This window comes from Balaenoptera ricei, chromosome 14 (genome assembly GCF_028023285.1).
Source record: "Balaenoptera ricei isolate mBalRic1 chromosome 14, mBalRic1.hap2, whole genome shotgun sequence".
Lineage (NCBI taxonomy): Eukaryota > Metazoa > Chordata > Mammalia > Artiodactyla > Balaenopteridae > Balaenoptera > Balaenoptera ricei.
Genome location: NC_082652.1, coordinates 81653475 through 81679874, shown reverse-complemented (window position 1 = coordinate 81679874; position 26400 = coordinate 81653475). Strand labels below are relative to the sequence as shown.

At 44.2% G+C, this 26400-nt stretch overlaps 1 protein-coding gene across 3 annotated transcripts in view; it reads left to right on the top strand.

Moving 5' to 3' along the window:
• Positions 1-2199: 2199 nt before the first annotated feature.
• KDSR (3-ketodihydrosphingosine reductase) overlaps positions 2200-26400 on the top strand; it is a 37931-nt gene continuing 13730 nt past the window's right edge. The window contains exons 1-6 of one of the 3 annotated variants that reach the window (XM_059894315.1): positions 2203-2409; positions 7269-7358; positions 9363-9419; positions 13726-13791; positions 13984-14079; positions 21313-21504. In XM_059894315.1, coding sequence (XP_059750298.1) covers positions 2302-2409; positions 7269-7358; positions 9363-9419; positions 13726-13791; positions 13984-14079; positions 21313-21504 — 609 coding nt within the window. In that variant the 5' untranslated portion in view covers positions 2203-2301. Of the gene's footprint in view, positions 2410-7268; positions 7359-9362; positions 9420-13725; positions 13792-13983; positions 14080-21312; positions 21505-26400 lie in introns of all 3 variants that reach the window. The other 2 variants (XM_059894317.1, XM_059894316.1) reach the window with 2 other exon arrangements.

Genomic DNA, 26400 nt, shown 5'->3' with positions numbered 1-26400 from the left:
TCAATAAGATGCTAACACTGGCATTGTCTTAGCAGCAAGATTGCAATACTGATATTGATGGTCAAATCTGTTGGGAAATTGAATTAAGAACCTCCTACTCCACACTGCCTCCTTCAAATGTTAGGCATATATTTGTTTTGTGGTAGAAGAGCTTTGGATGGATGGCCTTGCCCCAGGAGAAGGTCTGGCCTTTGCTGTTGGCTTCTTGGAGGTATTCCATCTCAGACCTGCTAGAAGTGTCCTTGTTTAGATGAGGGCTGGCCAAACTGGATTTTAGGGTGGTCATGCCAGAAAGACCGGTCATGTGATTTAGGTGGAAGTCTCCTGTCATGCATTATCAGCTGACCTGGACTCTGCCTTTAGCCACATGGGCAATCAATCAATCATGCCTAATAATGAAGCCCCAGTATCAACTCTGAATGCCAGAGAAGCTGCCCTGGTGAGCTGCCCTGGTTGGCACCACTCCATGGATCCTGCTACACCCCAGTGCTGGGAGGCTCACAGCTGGAGCTCTCCAGACTTTGCCCTGTGCATTTCCTCCCTTGGCTGACACTCGTAAACCATAACCATGAGTAAAACAGCTCTCAGTGAGCTCTCTGAGTCCTAGCAAATTACCAAACCTGAGGGTGGCTTGGGAGCCCCTCCTCCAAACTTGCAATTGATGTCAGAAGTCTTGGGGACTGTGCCCTCAAATCTTGCAATCTGGCTAATTCTGGGCAATAAGTTAAGAAAGAAGGAAAACTCAGATCAATTCCTTTGTTCCCGAGCTCCTTAGGATTTCTAAAAATAACTTCAAAAAGGAAAAGCAAGCAAACAAAAATATGTGCCTTATGCAAACCAAAACCATAATGAAATGTCACTTTACACCCAGTAGGGAGGCTATCAAATGATAGCAAGTGTTGGTAGGGATGTGGAGAAACCGGAACCCTTATATACGGTTGGTGGGGACCGTAAAATTGTGCAGCTGCTTTGTTAGTCTGGCAGTTCTGGTAAAGCAGTTACTAGAAGATCCAGCGATTCCACTCCTAGGTATATACCCAAGAGAAATGAAAAACTTATACATGAATGTTTATGCTCACAGCAGCATTATTCATAGTAGCTAAAAAGCGGAAACAACCTAAAGGTCCACCAATTGATGAATGGATAAATGAAATGTGGTGTGTCCACAGAATGGAATATAAGTTGGTCACAAAAAGCATGAAGTACTGATACATTGTACCACATGATGAACCTTGAAAACATTATGCTAAGTGAAAGAAACCAGACACAAAAGGCTACACATTCTATAATTCCACTTATATGAAATATCCAGGATAGGCAAATCTATAGAGACGGAAAGATTAGTGATTACCTAGGGCCGGGCCAGGATGGGGAGGAACTGGGGGTGACTGTGAATGGGTAAGGATTTGTGTGCGCGTTTGGGGGGTGTAACTAAATGTTCCAAAATTGACAGTGGTGACAGTTGCACAACCCTGACTATACCAAAACCCATTACCTATGCACTTTAAATGGGCGAATTGTCTGGTGTGCAAATTAGATCTCAAAAAGCTTTTTTTCTTTTTTAAACCCTGCCTTGGTAAAGAAGATGAACTCTGAGCTCAACGAAACTGAATGATCTGGGCGATTTAAAAAACTCCATGTTAAAGCTTTCCCGGTCCTCTGCAAAGCGAAAGTGGGCTGTGACCATTTTCTAAGTACGCCAAGAAAATATGAAATGGAGCCCGGGATTTCAGAGCTCGATCCCCGGCCTTCCATACACTAACGAGGTGCCGACATCCCGGAACCGGGGCTTAGAAAGCTCCGACCCGCCTCCTCCGGCCTCGGGCGGAGGGCACCCGGAGCCACAGCGCGGAGCGGCCCGGCCCCCGGGAGCGCGGTTCGGGAAGGCCCGGCGCCCGCTCTCCGCGGTCCTAAGAAGCACCCTCGCCACCAGCCGCGAGCGTCAGCCAGAGGCGCGCCGGGGGGGCGCCGCCCGGGCCCCGTCCGCTGCGCGCTCGAGGCAGCCCATCTCGCCGGCGGAGGGTGCGGAACCCCGTCCCGACGCTGGGAGCTCGGGGACCCCAAGGGACCCTCCGCTCCATTGGGCGGCGGCCGCGGCCCTCTAGCCACTGGAAGCACCGCCCCCCGCGGTCGCGCCCTTCGGAGGCTCCGCCTCTTCCCCTCTGGCCGCCGCCCCGCCCCGCGCCGCGAACCCAAACACCGGGCTCCCACTGCGCGCGGCCGCGCGTGATCGCCGGCGCAGCGGAGGCCTGCGCGCCTGTGCCTGCGCCGCCCGCCCCAGGCCCCGGCCTCGGCCGAGCGATGCTGCTGCTGGCGGCCGCCTTCCTCGTGGCGTTCGTGCTGCTGCTCTACATGGTGTCTCCGCTCATCAGCCCCAAGCCCCTCGCCCTGCCCGGGGCGCATGTGGTGGTGAGTGGCCTCCTGTTGCTGCGCCGCCGCCTCCCGGCCCGCTCGGCCGCCCCGAACCCCGGCGCGCCGGTCCGCGACTCAGGCCGGGCCGCCGACGTCCCCTTCCCCAAATGGAGGGTCACTTGCCGCCGTCCGCCCCGGCACTGTCTGTTCGGAGGGCCTCGGGGACCCGCCCTCCGCTGCGTCTGGCTCCTCCCGGGGCCGAAGAGCGGGGTGGCGCGGGCAGCGCCAGCGAGCTGGGTCCCCGCACTGCAGGGGCTCGGGAGGCGCTCGTTAATCCCCGGGGCATCCCTGGGATCTGGATATTTTTGTCCTCGGGTTTCCCGATGAGTCAACTGAAGAACAGAGAGGCTGAGAAACTTTGCCAAGGACACCGCGGTCGGTGGCGACGCCCGGCGAGGCGCGCGGTCCCGGCGGGGTCGCAAGGAGGCGGGCAGCGGGGAACCGGGTCCCAGCCTCCAGGACCCGCCGAGGAAGCTGGGAACTGGAAGGTGGCCTGTGCGAGTGACAGTTGCCAAAGGAATCCAGGAAGTGACTCACCTGGGGGGGTGGGGTGGGATTGCTCTAAACCCGGTGGGCTGGCAGTCCTGGCTAGCGGTGTCGGGTCGCTTCTGTCCAGTCTACACTGCCTGTCTCTTGTGAGCTCAGCCTGGGTCGACTGACTGCTGTCCCAGTGCAATCCTCTGCCATCGTTTTGGAGTCAGAGGGATGAGCCGAACGACCTGGCTAGTTAGTGCTTTAGGAATGAAGGGGATGTGGATGGATTTGGTTTGTTTCTTACCAGAAGCTCATGTCTTCAAGGATCCCTTTTCTGCAGGTGGGGCACCTTTCTTAAACAGAGGGAATGCCTTCTTACCTGCGCCCAGCACGTCACATTTTGCTGTGGCTTTCTGGTCCGTTTTCTTACTTGATTTTCTCACAACCCCCGGGGACATTGAGGCGGGAGGTTATGAATAAGCAAAATTAGTTACTAAGCTGGCAGTGCAAATCCTCCTGGTGCCAGAGGTGACATATGGGTGTCTCCGCTAAAATCCGAGCCTCTTCACTGAACTGGGATGGGATGGAATGGTCATTGCTTTTAGTGTGCTTTAAATCGGGACAGAGTTTGTGAATGGGGACATATATTTTCTTTAATTTCTCTCAGAAAACTATTAGTGTTTCTCTAACTCCTGCTATTTCTGATGTGGAAGATAGAGGAGGAAGTGAGTGTAAATTCATTAGAGAGGGAGAGAGGAGCAAAATTTTACAATCATGTTGAAGTCTGAAAGTGTCACATCTGCAAGAAGACTTCTGCCTCAAAAGCGTGGCTTTAAAAGTTGGATTTTTCCGAAGTGGTGTTTGCAGAGCATAACTTGTAAAAATGGAAAGTCAAAGCAGTAATGAAAAATTTCATTCAGTGTTTATAAGGGACTTTCAGTTGATGTTGACTCTGGTCCTACCAGCCCCATCATGCTTCTGCAGGCCGTAGATAAGATAATAAACACATCTGCTGGGGTAGATCCTGAAGAATTTCTTATTTTCACCATCCCGTTTTAATATGCCACTATAAATAATGTGAGGATGGCATGAATAATTCACATGATGTCACCATCTGTCTTCTTTTTTAATGTCATAAAACGAGTGAAAGTGTAATTTTTTTTTTCTTGAGATTTGTTACGACTAGACCAGTCGTGTTAGAAAAGGGGCCAGTGTTTAGAACGTCTTGCTGATGGGGAAGCATGAGCAGGCTTAGGTCATAACTTGTTATGTTTTTAGAACAATTCTGATAAACTAATGTTATCTCTCTACAGTGGTAAACCTATTCAGCAAGTCTTACACAGTATATACTTATTTAAATCAGCTGTTTTTTTTAAAAAAAACCTGTTTAATTGACTTGGTGAGAACTAGAAAATCAAGTCCTCCCTTTTGGAGAGGTGGGTGGGAGTAGCTGTCCTTGCAGCAAAGCACCCCTTCTGTTGCCCCAGCCATTAGGAAAATCTCTTATGTTTTCTTATACCATTCAAGAGTAACATACTCTAGATGGACTTATATATATTCTTAGATACCTTCTATGAATTAGCTGGCTTGGCCTAGAAGGTCAGTTTCCCATGAACCCTGACCCAAAAGTTGAAGTCTTATTCTTGTTTTTATGGACAGATCTTATAAGGTTACCTCTGTTCTTTGCTGTGCAGTAATTTTACATAGCTCGCTTACCTATTACAGTCTAGAAAAAAGCCAGCAATAATCAGAATAGCTGGCATCTACGTGGCACTTCAGAGCATATAAATTTTCTCAATAACCTCATCACTTCAGCTTCTATCAATTCATTGAATAACAAATAGGGAAATTTTACTTACAAGTTTTTTTTGGCATTGTATTTTTTTTCAGGGAAATGGCATCGTACACCATTTTGCAAATTAATGTAGGCAAGTATTTATTTAGCAACTGCTTATGCAGAGTGCTGTGCTAGGAATGAGGGCGATAACTTGGACTTGGTGCTTGTTGTTGGGGAACTTAGAGTCTGGCGAGGGAGCTAAGGCAGATACAGAAGTAACTGCATGAGGTAGAAAGTGACAGGCAAAGGACAGGACAGAGGGACAGAGTCCGGAAAAAATTCTTGGAGGAGGAGACGTTGGAACTGGCCTCTGCAAGTTAGGTAGGATTTGGAAATGCAGCTGTGTGGGAGATGTTGAGTGGAGGGACCTCTAGGCAGCAGGAACAACATCATGAAACAGCCAAGGACATTTTTAGGGATCTTGCTAATTACTATGGAATTGGAATATCTGGTGAAAATTAATAAGCCAAAACTACCCATGAAATATTTCAATAGCAAAGAGGTCCTCAGAGGCAACTGCTAGCTGGGGCAGCAGGTATATTTTTACAGTAACCGGTAGATAATTGGTTAATTTTCCCAAAGAAATCCCTTCATTAGTGAGAAGTTGAGGCTCAAGAGAAAGTAGGGGCGTCCCATGGACATAGGTACATTGTGTAGGAGGGTGTCATGATGCTTTTAAAATCATGAGATCGATTGGTCGGAGATGTTCTTTACAGCATGATTTATATCTAACAGTAAAATATTCAAAATAATCTAAATGTCTAACTATAAGGAAATAGTTAAATATGTTTTGATACGACTGTTTAATGGAATATTGTAAAGCTTTTTAGTTTTTTAACCTCAGACATTACAATATAATGTTTTCTAGAGGAGGATGCAAAAGCGTGTAAGGACAGTTGCCTCTCTGACACTTGCTTTCCCCCCTCACCTGACAACTCCAGGCCCCCCACTCCCCTGCCCCATGTTATATGATGTGTATAGGGAAAATGACTAGAAAGATAATGTTATATTCGTATTATTAAATAAAATATATATTGAATCCTTCCTATATGCCAGGTACTGTACTAAGCGCTAGGAGTACAGTGGGGAGCCAAAATAGAGTTGGTATTTTTATGGAGTTTATGGGGTGGTAATGGAAGAGATGGTTGTGAATCAAATAATCACACAAGTAAAGGCATGGCTGTTTGATTATGGAGTGATGTAAAGCAAAGAAAAAAAGGATGCAGTGCTGAAAAGTGGGTTGCGGTGGGGTAGAGGGCAGTCCATGAAGGCTTTCCTGAGGTAGTGAGGTAGAGCTGAGATTTAATGGGTGAATCGATGCCAGTTAGATGAAAAGAGGGGAGGAGAGCATTCCTGGGAGGGAAAATAGAATGTGCAAAGGTCCTGTGGTTGGAGAGAGCATAGAACCAAAAGACAGCCAGTATGGCTGAGCTATAGATGGTGAGGGTTAGACTAGTGCAAGAAGAAAAGCTCTACTTTTCAGTATTTCCATGTGATCCTGTATTACTTTATAATAAGCAGTTATTTAAAATATCGTTAAGTATGTGCAAGTGATTATTCTTTTCATCTCCTGTAGAGCTGGTCATGCATAGGAGATGTGTAGTAAAGAAATGGTTCAGTTGGGTTTGGACTCAAAGGCAGACTAGTGCATTTTTTTTAATTTTTACTTTTTAATTTATTTTATTGAAGTATAGTTGACTTACGATGTTAATTTTTCCTGTACAGCAAAATTTTTCATGTTTTTTTCCATTACGGTTTATCACAGAATATTGAATATAGTTCCCTGTGCCATACAGTAGGGCCTTCTTGTTTATTCATTCTGTATATAATAGTTTGCACCTGCTAATCCCAAACTCCCAATCCATTCCTCCCCCACCCCCCTCCCCCTTGGCAACCACAGGTCTGTTCTCTGTGTTTGTGAGTCTGTTTCTGTTTCATAGATAGATGCATCTGTGTCATATTTTAGATTCCACATATAGCAATATCATATGATATTTGTTTTTCTCTGTCTGGCTTACTTCACTTAGTATGATAATCTCTGCGTCCATCCATGTTGCTGTAAATGGCATTCTTTCTTTCTTTTCTATGGCTGAGTAGTATTCCATTGTATATACATACCACATCTTCTTTATCCATTCATGGATGTTTAGGTTGTTTCCATGTCTTGGCTATTGTAAATAGTGCTGCTGTGAACATAGGGGTGCATGTGTCTTTTCGAATGATCAGACTAATGTATTGTTTATTAGCTAGATGTACAGGGCACTTTTCCCTCTCGTCCCCCCACCGCCACCACAGTGAACTCAGAAAAATACCTTAGGTGTGCAATTGATAACTCAGTACTGGAAACAATGCAGGCCCCGCTGACAGTGTAATCTTTTCATGTTTGCACTTAAACTCCATTCATTAGGTCTGGGATGAAGATGCTATAATAGCTGAAGATTTAGTTCCTGTAGGTTGGGTTTTAGAGCCCATCATAGTTATTTTAAATAAACTTCCCACAGAAGGGAAATTTCAAGTGCTAAGATTTCTTAATTTCTGCTTTTAGGTTACAGGAGGCTCCAGTGGCATCGGAAAGTGCATTGCTATCGAGTGCTATAAACAAGGAGCTTTTATAACTCTGGTTGCACGAAATGAGGTAAGTCTTCTAGGTTCATTACTATTCACCTACTAATTCAACGTTACATTATTCACAGAGGCTATGCGACCGTCAGAGTGTTCACACCTGTGGGGAAATCGCTCACGTCTGTGGTTGGAGGTGTGATTCCTGAACCACTGGTTATTTCTTGTGTTTGGGACAGAGACTTCTTGGCTGAAGTCAGGTTAGATCCACAAATATTTTTTCAGTGCCAGCACCTCTTAGGCAACATCATGGACACTGCAGATCTAGGAGCGGCCAAAACCTAGTTAAGCGCACACCTGGCCACAGGAAGCCGGGGGGCCGCCACCTCCCCGGAGGTGCTGACAGCGGCCATCGTGGGGCTGGTTCCTGAGTCCTGAAGGATGGCATGTAGATGTTTCTCTATAATTTGCTTATGACATGATCTCCATCTCTAGTGAAACCCAGACCCTGCAGGGGAATCTCACTCTTCCCCAGGAATTTAGCAAAACATGTGTCTTTCTGTGCCGAGTCACAGGGTCTGTTTTTCTTTCTTTTTTTTTTTTTTTTAAGTGTCTGTTATTCTTGCCAGAGCCCAGAGCAGTGACACTGTATTCCCACGAGCAGTCATGGCGTCCCCTTGCTCTATGGGCGGGGGAAGGACCACGGCTGTCCTGCCCAATGCTGTCGTTCTGTGCTTGGCCTGATTGCTTGGGTCATAGTGGGTGCTCCAGACATCTTTGTTGGATGAAGAAAGGAAGGGAGGGATGATGCAGAGAGTGGGCGCTCCAGGGCGGCATCGTTGATTGGGGGTTTTGGCTTCACCTGGGAACAAGGAGGGTGGCTGCCAGGTGGGGGTGCCCAGCTGAGCAGGGCCCGGTGGGGATGGCAGGTCACGGAGGGCCCGGGGGAGATGTGTAAATAATGGCACAGAATTAGGCTTGGGCGTCCATCATTTCCTTTCAAAATGAAGAAAGGCAGAATTAGCTACCTTTTATTTATCCCCTGACCCCTCCAACAACGCACCTGCTTTGGCATTGAAACCACCTTCCGTGACTGAAAACACGACTGTGATAAAATGGCATTTTGTGAGATTTAAACAATGCTGATATTTGACAAAAGGCAGATGAAAAACGAGGCGGGGAGGCCAGCATTTCAGGTGCTCAGAAGCTCATTCTGTGGTCCTGGCATTGCTGGAGGTGAATGAGCCTTCTGGCACTGAGAAAGTCTTTATTTTCTAATGTAATTTTCTCTTCTGATTTTGGCAAAGTCAGGCGGTGTACATCTTTATTAATAGAATAATATAATTTTATCATAGGCGCATTCTTGTTTAGAAAACCCACTTGTCTTTCAGAAGGATTCCGCCCTCCTTTTGTTCTTCTCTGCTGTCATGATGTATTTAAATTTCAGCTTTTATAGCAAATTAAGGCACTGTAAACCGATCTCTGTCTTCTTGAAAATGACTAAAACAAGCAGCATTGACACCTTGGAAGAATTACACAATTACGTGGGTTAGCTTTGCTTGTCCTCAGAGTATCTTTGAAAGTATCCAGGCATAGGTTTACCTAGTCCCTCTAAAAACTGATTTTGACTATATTTGCTTTTTAGTAGAGGAGGAAAACATTGGACGATCTCGTAGGAAAGCATTCTTGGCATGGAATCACATGTACCCTTAAGTCTGGGAAGCACTGCATATCAGTATGGTTGTTCTTGTTTCATATCTAAGTGACGTCAAATTAAAACATTTATTAGAATTGATAGGGTGACCCTTAGCAATTAATACTGACAATAGGGATTTTGAGGTTCATTAATTTTTATTATTATCTTTCTCTGCAATGAATTTAAAGACTTGCTTTCACTTAGTCATAGCTTAGCATACGTTACAGCTGTGTGTCCACCATAGCTCTGCAATATGGGTGCTGTCCTGCGTGTTTTTTGGCATTTAATAAATCCTTGTACAAATAATTGCTTTTTCTCTCCTTTTAAACAAACAAGTGGACAAATAGACAATCAGTAGAATTAATTGTTCTCTGTTACTTTCAGGACAAACTGTTGCAGGCAAAGAAAGAAATCGAAAAACACTCTATTAATGATAAACAGGTAAAAATCACTGTCCTCATGACGCATTTTCTATACTAATCAACACAGGTGTGCAGAGGAAAAGAAGAGGTGCTTCAACTGTGAATAGTTCACTGAAAGCACGTAAGCTTTTCCTAATTAAAATACGTATTAGGCTGTCTTTAAAAAGACGAAATTACTTGAATTGTCTAGGATTTCATGTTATTACCAAAAACAATGTATAGACTCTAACACTACCAAAAACAATGTGTAGACTCTAACACACACACACACACACAAATGATCAAATAACAGAATGCTTTCCTAGAAAATGATTTCATTTCAATATTTAAATTAAGGGAAAGGAGGTATTAAAATTTTTTTTTTGGTTGTGGAATTTTTTGATGAATGAAATGGTATGTGTATATATACAATGTGTATTTTAGTATAAAACGTAATAATAAATTGATAGCCACACACTGATCGCCAGCTTAACAAACGGCATTTACCAGGGCCCCCGAAGGCTCCTGTGTCCCCTCATCAACCTCATCTTCCTGTCTCATTCCTAGAAGCAGCCCCCAACTTGATTTTTGTGTTACTTCTTCCATTGCTTTTTAAAAATAATTTGACCATAAGTGCGTGTGACACTAAGAAGAGTATTGTTTACTTCTGCCTCTTTTTGAACTTTATGGCTTCATTCTTATTTTGATAGCTTTATTGAGATATAATTCACATACCATAAAATGCACTGATTTAAGGTGTACAGTTCAGTGGTTTTTAGCTTATCCACAGAGTTGCACAGTTATCACCAGAATCAATTGTAGAGTACTTTCATCGTCCCATAAAGAAAGTCCATATTCATTAACAGTCACTCCCAACCTACTCCTAGCCCTAGGCAATCACTAACCTACTTTCTCTCTCTAGGTTTCTATGACATCATTCTTTGTGTACTCTCATGCAACTTTATTTCTTCACCTGATACTGTTGTTCAGATTCCTCTCTGTTGCTGCATAAAGTAGTAGTTCATTCTTTTTTTTTTTTTTCCTGCTGTCTGGTGTTTTCTTGTATGTATAGACTACCTTCCATTCATCAGTTCTACTGTTGGTGGATATTTAGGTTGTTTCCAGTTTTCTTGTTAGTTTGCTTTGTTTCTTGCTATTACTGAAGTTTATCTCTTTGTGCACTTGTGCAAGAATGGAATATACCTAGAAATGGAATTGCTGAGTTGAGCGTATGCATCACCGAAGTGTTTACACTCTCACCAGTAGTGGTCGTTGACTCTTTGCCAACGCTTGGTATTGGCAGACTTTCTAATTTTTGCCTTTCTGATGAGTTTTAAATGGTGTTTCACTGTAGTTTTAATTGCCTCTTTTCTTCCCACAAGAATATATTAGAGAACTTTGCATGTCAATATAAATAAGTCGGCCTCATCTTTTAAAACTGCTGTGGCATAATATTGAGTACCCCAGAGTTTATTTAATCTGTTGCCTCTTGTTGGCTACTTGTATTTTTTTTTTCTTTTGCATTCTATGCTGCACATAAAAATCTTCATCCACCTCTCTTTGTGCACGTATGTGAGTTTTTCTCTAGTACCGTGGCCTCTGCCTGTATCCCCTTCTCTGAAGCCCACAAACATTGGCAAGCTGCCAGCTCAGCAAATCTCCCCAGTTTTTTGTTTTTTTAAATATCCCTGTAACTTCTGATAGAGAATGAAACATCATCCAGGACCACAGATCTGAAATGTCCTGGCTGAAGGCCAGTCACGCCTGCTGCTAGCACCATCTCTGCTCTGGGCTTCTTCCTCATTATTCCCACTCCTTCATCTATCAGAAGGCTTCAGGTCATGTGGAAAGTTCTTGACTTGCACATCAAGGAAGGCGAAGATCATCCGGCCTGGGCTGGGCAAGTGGGAGCGTGATCCTGCCACTGGGCCCAGAGCTGGCTTGTTACTCCTCTTAGCAAAAGCAGTGCCTTGGGGGCATTCTTTTTCCTGATAGTTTGTAAACATTTTTTTTGAAATGTCACTGACCTGTGGTATAGGTTTTATTCACAGTAAATGATCTAATACTGTATGAAAAGGCATGTTTAAAATTAATTGTATGACTCCTACTCTCTTTTTTAAAAAATGTCTTCTGTACGATGATGGGATAAAATTCAAGGACAAGCCCTCTAGTCTGGAATATTCCAGGTTACGTTTGTGAAGGGGCTTGTTTCCTTTTCATAGGAATTTAGACCATTAGGATGGGGTTCCTTCTTGCATTAAATACGACTTCCTGCCTGATGTATCGGTCCTAAGGCAACGGGGCTCTTTTTATCCAACCCTTTGGCCTCACTTCTCACATCGTGGCTTCTTAGAGCTGGAAGGGATCTTGCTCGTCACTAGCCTGTGACACTGTTACCGTACAGGTGAGACCACTGCAAACGTCTCGGGTTCCGCTCAGCTGGTGAATGAAGGGACAGGATTGGAATCCCAGTGCTGCGCCTGTTCTTCCCACCACATCACACGGCCTTGGACTTGCAACTGCACCTGGGTGCCTATCGTGGGTGTGTGCGCCCTTCCGTACACACATGCTCTGTCTGCCTCTTAGCTTGGTGGCCAGTCTCAACAGGGAGGAAACCATGGAAAGGATGAGAAACTGCAAACACCCTTCTGCTTCTCTCAGTGACCTCCCTGGGAACATAGAACATTTCCTATGTCGGAGGCCTAAGCTCTGATTTGAAAACATTGTCTGAAAAGGAAAATTAAAACAGTAGCCCACTGTCCCCATTAGTGTTCTTAATTTCTATTTCATAAATTTCTATCAAAGTAAGCACCGAGGGACTTCCCTGGTGGTCCAGTGGCTAAGACTCCACACTCCCAATGCAGGGGGCCCGGGTTCAATCCCTGGTCAGGGAACTAGATCCCACATGCATGCTGCGACTAAAAAAGATCCCGCATGCCGCAACTAAGACCCAGCGCGGCCAAATAAATAAATAAATAGATAAATAAATACATACATACATACATACCCCAAACAAAGTAAGCACCGAGATACATGCTTTTTCCCCCTTTTCCCCTTCCTCCCTCCCTCCCTCCCTTCTCTCCCCTCCTTCCCTCCCCTCCTTCCCTCCCTCCCTCCCTTCCTTTTCAAAGACTAAATGGCTGTGCTCTTTCCACCATCCCTCTGTGCTGTGCATCCCTAAACATGGCCAGGTTTGTACTAGGTGGGCTTGGACTCAGCTTGGTGACCCCTCATCCAGAAAAATCTGTAAATGGCAGGTCAGTCCAGAGTCAGGGACCTCAAGCAAACCTCAGAGTGAACCAAATGTGACCTGGCTTCCCCTCGGCTCCCACAGGCCCAGATCTGCCCTTGTTCTAGTAAGGTGATGCCGCCAGCCTAGCCTCCCAGCCCGGCTGGACTAAGGAGGCTTCTGGGAGTAGATCCTGTTGACTTATCTCTTTATTCCACCTACTGGTATTGAATCCCAAGAGGGCAGTGATAGCTCTCATATTGCTCCAAAAGGAATATTTTTTTAAACGTATTTATTGAGCTTGCTATTATTTTTTGACCACTTTACTGAGGTAGGATTTGTGTACAATAAACCACACCAATTTAAAGAGTTCAGTTGGATGGCTTTCGACCGATGTATCAATATATGCTTGTGAAACCACCCCTGAAATCCAGACACAGAGCATTTCCATCACCCCTGGAGTTTGCCCTGCCCCTCTGCACCCCGTTTCTCCCTCTACTCCTGGGTGCACGTGGCTTCTGATGTACTTTCTGTCACTATAGGCTAGTTGCATTTTAAGAGGAGAGTTTTTACATTTCTTTTCTGTTTCTAGCTTTACTGAGGCATACATAGACAAAAATTGTATACCTTTAAGGTCTGCAACATGATGATTTAATATACATTTACACTGTGTAATAATGACTGCAAACAAGTGGATTAACACGGCCAACACCTCACATAGTTACCGTTTTTGTGTGTGTGGTGAAAACACTTCAGATCTACTCTCTTAGCAGATTACATGTCTACAGTACAGTATTAATAACAGTAGTCACTATGCTGGGCATTTGATCCCCAGAACTTATTCATCTTCCACCTGAAAGTCTGTACCCTCCGACCAGCATTTCTTAAAACATTTGAGTTTGCTCAAAAGAGTTTTCTGCAAGAAAGTGCTCCCCCCACCCCATTTGCCTCTCCTAATTTTACTGTCAGCAGATTTCAAACCCTGCAATCTGTACCTCCAAAACTGGACTCCTTATCTATTGGAAAAACATTGCCTTTAATTAAAAAAAAAAAAGTTCTTTTAAAGGTGGTTTCAGGCCCCTGCATAGCTTTGATTATTTTTTTCTCTTTCTAACAGGTGGTGCTTTGTATATCAGTTGATGTATCTCAAGACTATAGCCAAGTAGAGAATGTCATAAAACAAGTAAGAGGTTGGGTTAATTGGAATTAATCCGCTCGCCTTTTGACTGGTTTGCTGTTTTGGTGTGTGGCTTGGAGTTGACATATCTTCCCTGTAGATTTAATAGTTTTATAGATTTTATTTATTGGCATTGATTGGCTACTAAGGGGTTCTTTTTTTCTCTTTCTTAATGCCCACTCTGATAAATTTTTCCAGGCACAGGAGAAACTGGGCCCAGTGGACATGCTTGTAAACTGTGCAGGAATGTCACTTGCAGGAAAATTTGAAGATCTTGAAGTTAGTACTTTTGAAGTAAGTAAAAATTTGTTTTTCCCTCATTGGGGTAGCCCATGCCCTGAAAGGGAGAACTCATTCATGGCTAAAGGCTTTATGAATGAAATAGGTGAAATGCGTTCAGATTTAACAGAAGCTTTAGAAAACTAGAGGAAGGCTGGACAAGATTTTAGTCGCAGTGACCATCCAGCCTTAGAAGTTTAGACAAGTCTCTGGACCTTGGTTTCCTCAGCTGTAAAATGGGAATGAAACCTCCAGCCTGACACAGATTACTGCGTTGATTCACTGAGGTCATATCATCAAGAGAGCTCTTTGTACGCCAAGAGATGCTGGATTTTCTTGTCAAGTATCAGTGTTTTTAACAATGAAAACCCAAAAAAGGTGAAGAGCAGACTCTAGAGTTTTGAAACCAAGAGACAAAAGATAATGCGTCATATTCATATTTATGTTTTTAAAAAGGTCAGCCAAAGAAACGCACATCAGATTTGAAGTCTTTCTTAGGTGCAAAACATGTTTTTCTTTTGTTGGCATTGCGTCAACCATCTCTTTCTTACTGGTCTCTAGAGCCTTCCTGGTAGCCATGGGTTTTGAATGATTTGCTCTGTGAAGTTAAAATGCATCCCCCTTATATGGACGGGGAGACTCCAGGAGCGGCAGTTTAGACATCTTGCTTCTGGCGGACTGTGGAAAAGCACCGTAAACTCTGTGATTAGGCAAGCTAGGCAGGTCCAGATGGAGATGGAAGCAGAGGGATGCCTTAGCGGGGACTCTAGTGTCTTAAGGCTCCTTTATCAACTTGGCATAAAAGCTAGTTGTCTTGACCTGTGTGCCTTTTTCTCTAAGTATTGACAGGGAGATTTTGAAGATTGTCTCAACAGCTGTGTAAAAAATCAGTTGGGGGAAATAGTTGTAGTCTAGGCATGAAATGATGAGGGGAAAGACTTCAGAGGTGGCCAGTGAAAGAGGAGTATGTGTGTGTGTGTGCGTGTGTGTGCACATGTGTGTGTGCATGCGTGTGTGCGTGCGTGTGTGTGTACGTGTGTGTGTGTGTGTGTGTGAAAGATGATATAAAGGGAGAATCAATCAGCAGACTCACCTGGACCGGCTGTGGACGGCAAAGAGGATCGAGGTGTAAGTAGTTATGTGGCTGTAATAAATAAATGCATAGTTGTAAAGCTAAGACCTCAGGAAGCGGGGTGTGTCCAGGGACAGAAGGGGAGGGATTGTTTCCATCTGTGTGTCTGATGGAAGTCCGAAGGTAATGGAGTGAATGATTTGTGGGGATTTATAACTGAGAAGAACAGAAGGAACTAAGAGTATAAGACCAGGTGACTGTGTGGGACTTCCCTGGCGGTCCAGTAGTTAATACTCCTCGCTTCCACTGCAGGGGGTGCGGGTTCGATCCCTGGTCAGGGAACTAAGATCCTGCATGCCACTCGGTATGGCCAAAAAAAAAGAAAAAAAGACCAGGTGACTGTGTGTGGGTATCAATGACAAGGAGAAAACATGAAGCAGGTGAGATGAAGGAAGAAGTAAAATACATGTATAGAATATGAAGCATGCTGAAATATTATAAAAAAGCACAAATCTAATCTTTTTTAAAAAACTCACTTTATTCTCAACCTTCAGTCTCCATCACACTATCTCCTTCCTTCTGTCCGTGTCTCATTCTCTCTCTCTTTCGTTTAGAAAAACAGTCGATTTCTTTCCCACCCACACCAGTACCCACGCACACAGGCTATTTGTTGCTCTGTCCCCAGCAGCATGGGACAGTAGGAAAAAAGCTGGCCTTTGGCATCAGACTAAACCAGTTTTAAATCTTAGCACAACTGGTTTCAAGTCTAACCGTTTACTAACTGTGATCTCAGGCAAACCGCTCTTTTTCCTTCTGGCCTCAGGGTTTCCTCCATCCTCGGCCTCCATCTCTGTGAATGGGACGTACGGCTCCCAGGGCTATGAGGAGGAAGTAGCATAATTGGGTGCATAATGCTCAGCTCAGGGTAGCTGTGTGTAAATATTAACGTCCTTCGTCTTTTATTCATTCAACCCACAAATATTCGAGAAAGCCTCTAGTGAATCGGGTGTCATTCTAGGGCCCGGGGATGCTGTGGTGAGCAGGAGAATAAAGCCTTGGCCCAGCTAAGGTGGGACAGACCAGGCAGGATCCAGCGGATCAGCAGTGTGATTACAGATGCGCTAAGTATTGATACTCGGGGGAAAGGAAATGGGAAAGGAAAAGAGGAGGCTCTTTCACACAGTGTGGAAGGTGACCCGAAGGGCAGGTGCAGAGACGCCAAGAAGGAGATCCAGTCCAGAGAGCCAGTGGCTGCAGGGGCCCCGAGGTGGAAAGAGCCGGGCAAACTCCAGGACCTTGACTAGGAGGCCAGGAGGCCAGAGCTTCCCGAGCCCTGGGCGTGTGGGATGGGGCCACTTTGGATTTCAGTTGAAAACCTCTGAAGGGGTTTAAGCCAGGCTGGGGAGTAGTGAGATCTGCATTGCAGCTTTTAGAGGCCCTTTCTGCCTGCTGTGTCAGGAGACTTTTAGGACTGTCAGGGTGATTAAGACAAGGGTTGGTGGTGTTGGGAAGTGGATGGAGGTGCCGGCGTGGGTCACCGTGGAGAGGGGACGGTGAGAACAGAGGTCAGCACGGTGCAGGGGCTTAAGCAGCTGACAGGGGATGTCAGAATTGGCCTCACCTCCGAAAGGACTGGGCTTTAAAGAGGGAGGCTGGTTAACCCCAAACCTGTTGCTCTATTCCAGTGACAGGGCCTCGTTCCAGGGATTGTTTGCCGTGGGCCCCGCCGTCTCTGGCCATCGCCCCTCTGCCCCTGGCTGCCCTGAGAGGAGGCAGGAGGCCACCGTGCTGCAGAGGGCGTCCCCTTCGCAGGCCATCACGTGCCCCTCTGCTCTCTCCCACCTCGGTCTGGTCACTTGCCTTGTTCTGGTCAAGTCCAGGTGTGGGCTTATCACCGACACGCCCTGTTAGAACACACACTACCACGTTTGATGCATTTTCTGAAGATAAGAGTTCCTTTTTCTTTAAGATGAATTCTATCTCAATTATGTTCTTTGGTTTGTTTGGAGTTTTTTTTCATTTTAATTTTACTGAAGTTCACGTGCATGTAAATCGCAGGTACACAACAGTTTGTGCTGTCATGACTCATTGCCGGGAGGGACTTAATTTAAGCAGGTCCTGTGAGGCTCCACAGGGAGAGGACTCGTGGAAATGTGCTCCTGGTTTCCTCTGGACTTTGGCCGCTGTGCCCTTTGCCCCGGCTGGTCTGGCTTTGTGTCCTTTCACTGTGACGAGCCTCAGTCGTGAGCACAGCTGTGCGCAAAGTCCCGTGAGACCTTCCAGCGAATCGCCCACGCTGGAGGTGGTCTTGGGGCGCGCCAACACACTTCTCTTAATTTTCCTTCTCAGTGGTTTTCTCTGTGGGTTCTTGGAGTTGTATCTTGTTTTATCTATCTGTAGATAACGATGAGAGTTTTGTTTTTTTTTTTTTTTTTTTAACATCTTTATTGGAGTATCATTGCTTTACAATGGTGTGTTAGTTTCTGCTTTATGAGAGTTGTTTTTGATTGGGATTACACTGCTGCTATAGATCCATTTGGGGAGAACTGACATCTTAATAATGTTGAGTCTTCTAACCCTTACACAATAATATATATCTCCATTTATTTAGCTTAAGTTTTCTTTAATCTCTCTCAGCAGTGTTTTGTAATTTTCAGTGTATGGGTCTTGCACGTTGTTTTTCAGTATTTCATATTTTTTGATGTTAGTGTAAATGGTTGTTTTCATTTCAATTTCTGAGTGTTCATCGCTAATATAGAAAAATACAATTGATTTTTGTGTACTGGTCGTGCAGTGTTGCCGAGCTCAACTATTAATTCTAGCGCTCACTGGACTTTCTACATCCAAGGTCGTGTCATCTGCAAGTGTTACTTCTTCCATTCCCATCTGGATGCCCTTATTCCATGGGCTGGAACTTCCAGTACAGTGTTGAATAGAAGTTGGTGAAAGCAGACATTCTTGTCGTGTTCCTGACCTTAGGGAGAAAGCAGTCAGTCTTTTACTATTAAGTATGATGTTAGCTGTAGTTTGTTTTTGTTTTTTTTGTCTTTTTTAATTCTTTTTTTTTTTTTTTTTTTTTTTTGGCTGCACTGCACAGCTTACGGGATCTCAGTTCCCTGACCAGGGGTTGAACCCAGGGCCACAGCAGTGAAAGCCCAGAATCCTAACCACTAGGCCACCAGGGAACTCCCTGTTTTTTGTTTTTGGTAGATGCCCTTTATCAAGTTTAGTAGTTTATCCTAGTTTGCAGAGAGTTTTTACAAGGAATGAATGTTGAATTTTGTCAGATGCTTTTTCTGCATCTATTGGGATGATCATAGAGTTCTTCTTTTTTAGTATGTTAATATGGTGAATTACATTGATTAGTTTCCAAATGTTTCCAACCTTGCATTCCTGGGATAAACACCACTTGGTTGTGATTATTATTATCCTTTCTTTGTTCTTGAGGGATATTAGCTGTAGTGTTTTGTAATGTTATTTTCTGGTTTTGTGTAAGGGTCAAGGTGGCCTTATAGCATGAGTAGGGGAATATTCCCTCCTTTTCAGTTCTCTGGAAGGATTTGTGTAGAATTGATTTATTCTTTTTTAAAGGTTTGGTAGAATTCACCAGTGAAGCCTGAGGTTTCCTTTGTGGGAAGGTTTCTAACTTTAGTTTCTTTAACAGATGTAGTAGGGCTACATGTATATCTTCTTATCTGTTTCTTTTGGAGTGACCTTTGGTAGCTTGTCTCTTTTAAGGAATTTGTCCATTTCATCTACATCGTTGAATTTATTGACAAAAGTTATTCATCATATTCCCTTATTATTATTATTTTAACATCTGTAGAGTTTGTAGTGATGTCAACTCTCTCATTTTTGATGTTGATAATTTGTGTTCTTTCTCTTTCCTGACCAGTATGACTACAGATTTATCAATTTTGTTCATCTTCTCAACAACCAGCTTTTGGCTTTATTGATTTTTCTGTTGTTTTTTTCTGTTTTCTATTTCATTTATTTCCTTGTATTTTTATTATTTCTTTTTTTTTCTGCTTACTTTTGTTTTAAGTGGCTCTTCTTTTTATAGTTTCTTTAAGCAGAAGCTGAGGTCATCGATTTAAGGCTTTTTCCCTTTTCTAACACAGATATTTAGTGCTACGGATTTCCACCCAAGTTCTGCGTTAGCAGCAGCCTACAGATTTTGATAAGTCGTATTTTCACTTTCATTCAGTTAAAAATATTGTATAATTTCCCTTTCCATTGTCACTTTGACCCTTGGGTTATTTAGAAGTGTGTTACTTAGTTTTTAAATATTTGGGGGATTTTCCAGAAATCTTTCTCTTTTTGATTTCCAATTGAATTCCGTTGTGGTCAGCAAACATACTTTGTATGAGTTGAATCCTTTTGAATTTATTGAGACTTGTTTTATAGCCCAGAATATAGTTTATCTTATAGCCATTCCATGTGCACTTGAAAAGAATGTATAGGGTCAGCCCCCCATATCCGAGGATACAGACAGCTGACTGGACCGTGCCATTTTATATGAGGGACTTGAGCATTTGCAGATTTTGGTATCTGGGGGGGTCCTGAAACCAATCGTCCATGGATACCGAGGGTTGATGGTTTTCTGCTGTTTTGGGTGGAGTGTTCGATCAGTGTCAATTAGGTCCAGTTGGCTGATAACGTTGTTCAGGTCTTCTGTCTCCTTACTGTGTCTACTTGTTCTGTCAATTATTGAAAGTGGGGTACTGAAATCTCTGATTATGGCGGTGGGTGGGTTTGTCCATCTGACTTTTTTAAACAGACCCTTAGTCCACATTCCTGTCCTCCAGCCCCACGCCTGCCCTCCTGCCCCCAGAGGTACTTGGTGCTGCTGGAGCCTTTTGGGGCTTCTGTGGTTTAATCTTGCTTTTTAGTTTATCTGCTCCTCACCTCGCATTCAGCTTTCTGCCAGGTTAGTTCTCCCTCGTCATTCTTTTCAACTTCCAAAATGTCATTGCTGCTATTTTCTTTGCTCATGTGGATTCTTGCCTTGAAAAAAATCTCTATTGAGATTTTAGTGGTGTCTCTGAAGGGAGCTAAGGTTTACACATGGGTTCAGTATGCCTTCTTTTTTGTCAAACCAATATAATGATATTAAAAAACATTTGGGGGAAAAAATGGGAATCCCAGAATCCTAACATAGTCACTTACAATTTTCTACATTTCTTTGGTTTTGTACCTGTGCACATGTACTTTTATTTAATATTCAAAGTAGCTGCAATCACGGTGTAAGTACCGTCTGCCCTCTGCTTTTTGTAAACTTCTAAGTATTTCCCCCTGGCCTGCTGGTGTTTCTGGTCATTGTTTCTAAAAGTTACTTAATGCTGTTGAGTTAACATTTCATGATGGACTTAAAGTTTCCCAATGAAGTGTTTGGTTTCACATGGCGATAGATCTAGTATTTTTACAAGACTTTTAATATAGAGACATTGTAAGGCAGTATCCTGAGACTTTCAGGTTGAAAATGTAAGGTTTTTAAGAGTTCCCAGGATGAGGGGAAAGTAGATCTTGGTGCCTCTGTGAGTTCTTACCCATCATAATATAAGAGCCGACATTTATTGAGTAATTGCTGTAGGTCAGGGGCTGTGCAGGCACTTGCCTTGTGTTTCCTCTTTCAATCCTTGCTGCAGGCCTGTGAGATCACACCCGTATTAACCCTGTTTTCACTGAGGAAATAAGTAGAGTGTCTGACTTTTCTGTTCATCATCAAATAGGCAGTAAATGGTAGAAACCAGGCTTCACACCACAGTCCCTGCTGTCAACCCCGGTCCTCGTCTCTTTGTGATCTTTCTGTCACTTAGAACTAATAGGGCTGGAAATACTTAGAAGCTCTTTCCTCAAAACTGTTTCTCGAAAAGTATTACAGTGTACTTTTTAATAAGGAGAAGACTGATTTTGACCAGTCTTCAGCAAAGATATAAGTGCTGTCGTCGTGAGAAGGTAAGGCTAGGTTGAAATAGGCTCCCAGTGGTCGGTCCTGTGTGTCACGGTCACTTACAGGATCATTAGGCCTTTATTCGTTCAGCAGGTCGGCTGAGCTCCCAGTCACTTGGGCTCCACTGACTAGCTCAGACTTGGTGAGAAGGCAGGATGCCCGTGGGATGCAGCCTTGGGGCGCTGACCTTGCTTAGTTCTCGTGGCCTCTTTGTTCCCTGCAGAGGTTAATGAGCGTCAACTATCTGGGCAGCGTGTACCCCAGCCGAGCGGTGATCACCACCATGAAGGAGCGCCGCGTGGGCCGGGTTGTCTTCGTGTCCTCCCAGGCGGGGCAGTTAGGCCTATTTGGTTTCACAGCCTACTCTTCGTCCAAGTTTGCCATCAGGGGATTGGCGGAAGCTTTGCAGATGGAGGTAAGAGCTGTCTTCAGTCAGCCCAGCAATACATGGTCCCCTTTAGCTGGTAACTTCCTTACACGTATCACTGTATTAAATTCGAGATTTGTAGATTTGGCATTAGTGAAGGAGAATTGACGCAACCCCTGAACTTTGCAGTTAACATGCTTTTCACTGCATAAAAATTTAATACACGGTTAGCACTACTAACATCTTCGCAGCATTACAGGCATACCTCAGAGATTTTGTGGGTTTGGTTCCGGACGCAATAAAGCGAATATCGCAATAAAGCGAGTCACATGAATTGTTTGGTTTCCCAGTGCATATAAAAGCCATGTTTACACAGTACTGTGGTCTATTAAGAGTGCATAGCATTATGTCTAAAGAAACAATGTACCTTCATTCCTTAATTAAAAAATACTTTATTGCTAAAAAGCGTTAACCATCATCTGAGCCTTTAGTGAGTCTTAGTAATAACATCAAAGATCACTGATCTCAGATCACCATAACAAATATAATAATATTGAGAAAGTTTGCAATATTGGGAGAATTACCAAAATGTGTCTTAGAAACACGAAATGAGCAAACGCTGTTGGAAAAATGTTGCCAATAGACTTGCTCAAGGCAAGGTTGTCACAAACCTTCAATTTGTAAAAAATGCAATATCTGTAAAGCGCAGTAAAGCAAAGCATAATAAAATGAGGTGCGCCTTTACTGGCCTAATACTGTTTGAGTTTTTGTAAGATATTTTATTCTTTAACTTTTTGTTGTTGTTGTTCTTTAACGTTTTTAAAGATACTGCTTTAACAAAAAGATCTGTCCTTTATGACTGACTAATAAAACTAATGTGTTTGAAGAAAGAGCTACCGTGTAGCTCTCAGTTTTTAGACAAATTCATTTAACTTGATCTCAGTTTCCTTGTTTGTAAAAATGAGAAACTAAAAATTGCAATTTGGCTTTCCTGATACTTATATTTTAATATCCTAAAGAAATGTTGATGAACGTGAGTGCGTTTTATCTTCACAGTGAATAGAACATCTTGTGGAAGGAGGATGTGGTTAGGATTAGCATAAAATAAGCACTTGTCAGATGTGTATAACCTTCCTCCTCAGCTTCGTGAAGTAGGCTTCTGTGTTGTTGTGACATGGGGATGCTTAGTGAGCATTGCACATATCTTTCCAAAATCACATACTTTAAGGTAAAATTCTTTCTATTTCTATATACAGTTGACCTTGAACATCACAAGTTTGAACTGCGCAGGCCCACTTATTTGTGGATTTCTTTCAATAAAGACTATAGTACCTCATGATCTGAGGTTGGTTGAATCCGTGGATGCAGCTCTGTGGGTACGGAGGGCCTCCTGGAAAGTTATACGTGGAATTTCGATTGCACAGGGAGTCGGCGCCCCTGACCTCCACGTTGTTCAAGGGTCAGCTGTATACTGAAATATAACACTACGTCATGATGTCAAGAAGCCCACAGGAAACTTCACTGTGGCCAGTCCTCTTATAGTAAGAGTGCGATTTGAGAATCCCATTTAATGATTAAGATCAAGGGTGGATAAATTTTTTTCCTGTAAAGGGCCAGAGAGTAAATATTTTAGCCTTTGAGGGCTAGATGGTGCCTATTGCAGCTACTCACATCTCTTGGGATAGCAGGAAAGCAGCCTTGTGCAAGATTTAAATGAACGAACGGGTGTGGCTATGTGCCAGTAAAAACACAGGCAAAGGGCCATAGCTTGCTGACCCCTGATTCAGAGAGCCCCCAGAAGAGCCCTTGATGGTACATGGCAGAGTGCCACACTGCCCAGATATTGGATGAGCAACGCAGTGCAGACGTGTTCTCGGGTCAGTGACAGAATCCCGACCTGCCACTTAGGGACTGGCAGACTGTGCTGTTCTCATCCCAAAGGAACCAGCCACAAATTTCATTGTCATCAATGTCCTTGATACTCTTAATCAATAACAGGTCACTGTCATATATGCTCAGCCAGTGGGGCGCGTATGCCTGTGAAATTTCCAACAAGAACACCGGTATTTCTTTTGTAGTTTTTACTTTGAAAAGTCCCTTTATGAATAACCATCTTATTTTTATAACAGTTTTGTGAAATATACGAGGCAGATGTTGTTATGCCACCTTCTAGGTAATAAAACTGAGTCTTCAGTAAAGCCATTGGGTTGCTCAGAGCCGCGTCATTACTTTGTGACAGAAATGGTAACAAAGTCCATGCCTTCTGGTTCCGCCTTTTGGCTGCCTGTCTGCCTCTGTAACGTGTCTATAATTCAGGTCAGGGGTTGCCTCACCCCTTCACGTTGGTCTCAGAAACCCAGTAGGAGAAGGGATAGTTTGGAATTGCAAGGTCTGTGCACGAGGGCTTTTTGTCCCCGAGTCTTGTCTTGCAGAATGACTTCAGGATTCACTCATTTAGGGCAAAGTGTGTGATCTGGGTGGCCTGGTTTCATTTCGGGTAGAAAGAAGATGTTAATAAAGAAGAGGGAAAAGACAGGAGCTGCTAGCCCAGACGAGTCCCTGAAGCCTCCTAATGACACATGTGATTCACAGGCTGCAAGTGGCCGGTCTGGACTTGCTGGTCAGCTTGACTTCGCTCCGTATTTGGACTCCATTAAAAATGCCCTCACATAAACAAAAACTAAAGTAAACATGTACATGGAAAGTAGGTTTGAGGGGAAGTAAATTCAGTAATCAAAATCTAGTTTGTTCATAGCAGAACTTGCATCAAAACAATTGTTTCCTTACAAACTTATCCAAACTTATCCTGTGTTTTTGAAACCTGGATCATTTGGTCTGTTTGGCCAAGGTGATTTTTGTGTTTTTGTGAATGAAACCTTCTAGACTTAGTCAGACTCTAAGTGCTGTTGATCATTCTTTTTTGGTTTAATGAACTCTTAAATCTTCCTCTCCACCCCAGCCCTTGACCCTCAGACTAAAGTTGGACCTAGAAATGTTTTACATACAATGACTAAATTTGAAAGAATGCTTTGTTGGCTTTTTTTTTTTTTTTGGTCATCCTTTTTTGACTCAGTCTTTTAGGTACAAATACATCATTTAAAGATTTTAGAAGTTGATCTTTTTGGAAAGCAGACTTCTGAGGTGGGGTGTAGCCAAAGATGTGGTAGCAGAGACCAAGTAAAAGAAAACTAGGCGTCCCCCTTTCTATTTCCCTTGGCCTCATGCCCCGCCCCCCAATCCTGTCTTTTCCTGCCATGGCCCACAAGTAAGCAGAAGCTTAAGTTCTGGAGCTTCATGTCAACAGCTGTAATCCTGTTTCCAGCCCCCATGCCTTTGCTTTGATGGAATGAGGAACAGCGCACCTTAGGTGAGATAATTTTGGTAATAAGCCAGTTCTTGAGCAAGTGGGGTGTCTTTCTGACTGAGAACGAGGGCAGGTAGAAGGGAGGGAATGGTAACAGGATGGGACTAGGGCAGAGCAGTGGGGGAGACAGAACGGTCAGTGAGGAGAACACAGAAACGCAGACAGGGGCTACGTAAACGGGAATCAGTGAAGTCCTGGCTTATAAATTCTTAGCAGAAGTGGTCTTGAGGAGTCAGCACTTGTCTTAGCAAGAACCAGTGAAGCCAAACTAACCTCATTTCCTTTTCTGCTGGGGTTATGGGATTAGTCTATTAAGGGAAGGTTGTAGATATGGTTTATATAGATTTTAACAAATTATTTGACCATGAGTTTCAGGGGACTGTAAGCTCCACGAGGGCCTAGTAGTAATGCAGTAAGTATTTGTTGGATAAATAAATACAACAGTTAGGTTACTAGGCACTGGAGGTAGCGAGCCATAGGTTGAGAGAGTTACTTGGCTCCATGAGCGTCGGGAGGATACCAGTACCCAGAAAGGGATTGGACTGGTTTCTCCCAACCCTGACAATCTGTGCCCACCCCGGGAAAAAGCTGTTCTGGAAAGCTGTTTTAACCATTGGGAAGCTCGGCCATAACCTTGACTTGGGGAAGCACTGCTTTGACATCGTCTGAGCAGTCAGCTTCAGGCTTTGGGCGGGCTGTCTCATGACTGCGTATTGGCTTTTCTTTTTTGGTGGTGTTTCTCTCTGGTCTGTGCACAGCAAAGGGCAAGGCCGTGGGAGACAGTTTTTAAAGTCACCGTCTCAAAAACAAGTGGAAGAGGAATTGCTTACTCATCAGCCTGACTGCCGGCCCGAATCCAGAGCTATTTACCAGCACGGCCGGGCCTTGAAGCTGCATGCCCCGGCGACGTTGAGTGAACGCACTCTCGCGCCCTAGGTGCCTGGAACCGAACCAGCAGGGACATCGTCCTCTGCTCTTGCACTTCCTGGGCTGGCTGGCCAGGCTCTTGTGCCCGCATGCTTCTCCTGCCCCTGCGGCTCCTCCACAGCCCTCAGGACCGTGCTGCACAGGAGGAAGTAGGGAGAAAAAAAGTCAAATGTAACACAGGACCCTGGGATGCTCTCCGAGGCTGTTGCATGAGGAAGCAATATAGTATTGTCACTTGCAGCTTCCTTAAGACGCACAGCGGTCTTCCTCACGACCAGCTGCCTGTCTGCTGCCAACTCCCTCAGGCGTTTCCGTGCGGCTAAGCAGTGAGCCAAAAGCAAACAAAAGTCACGGCAGATATTTGATGGTTTAATCCATCCTGCTTAGCGTCACTAAGCATCAGGGCAAGATACGAGTGTGGAGCAGGGGCTCAGTGGGAAAGGTGTGTCCTGTCGGACCGGCAGGCGAATCTTCTAGAATTGTCGGGGGTGTGTTTATGAGTGAGGAGACCCAGCAGTGAGGTAAACAAGCCTAGGATTCTGTTCCAGAGAGAGCCAGGGGGCCTGGAAGAGAAGCTGGGAAGGAGTTTCCACATATAGATACGGAATGAGATGGTTCACAGGTGAGGTTGTCCTGGTCTGACTTGGGGGGGT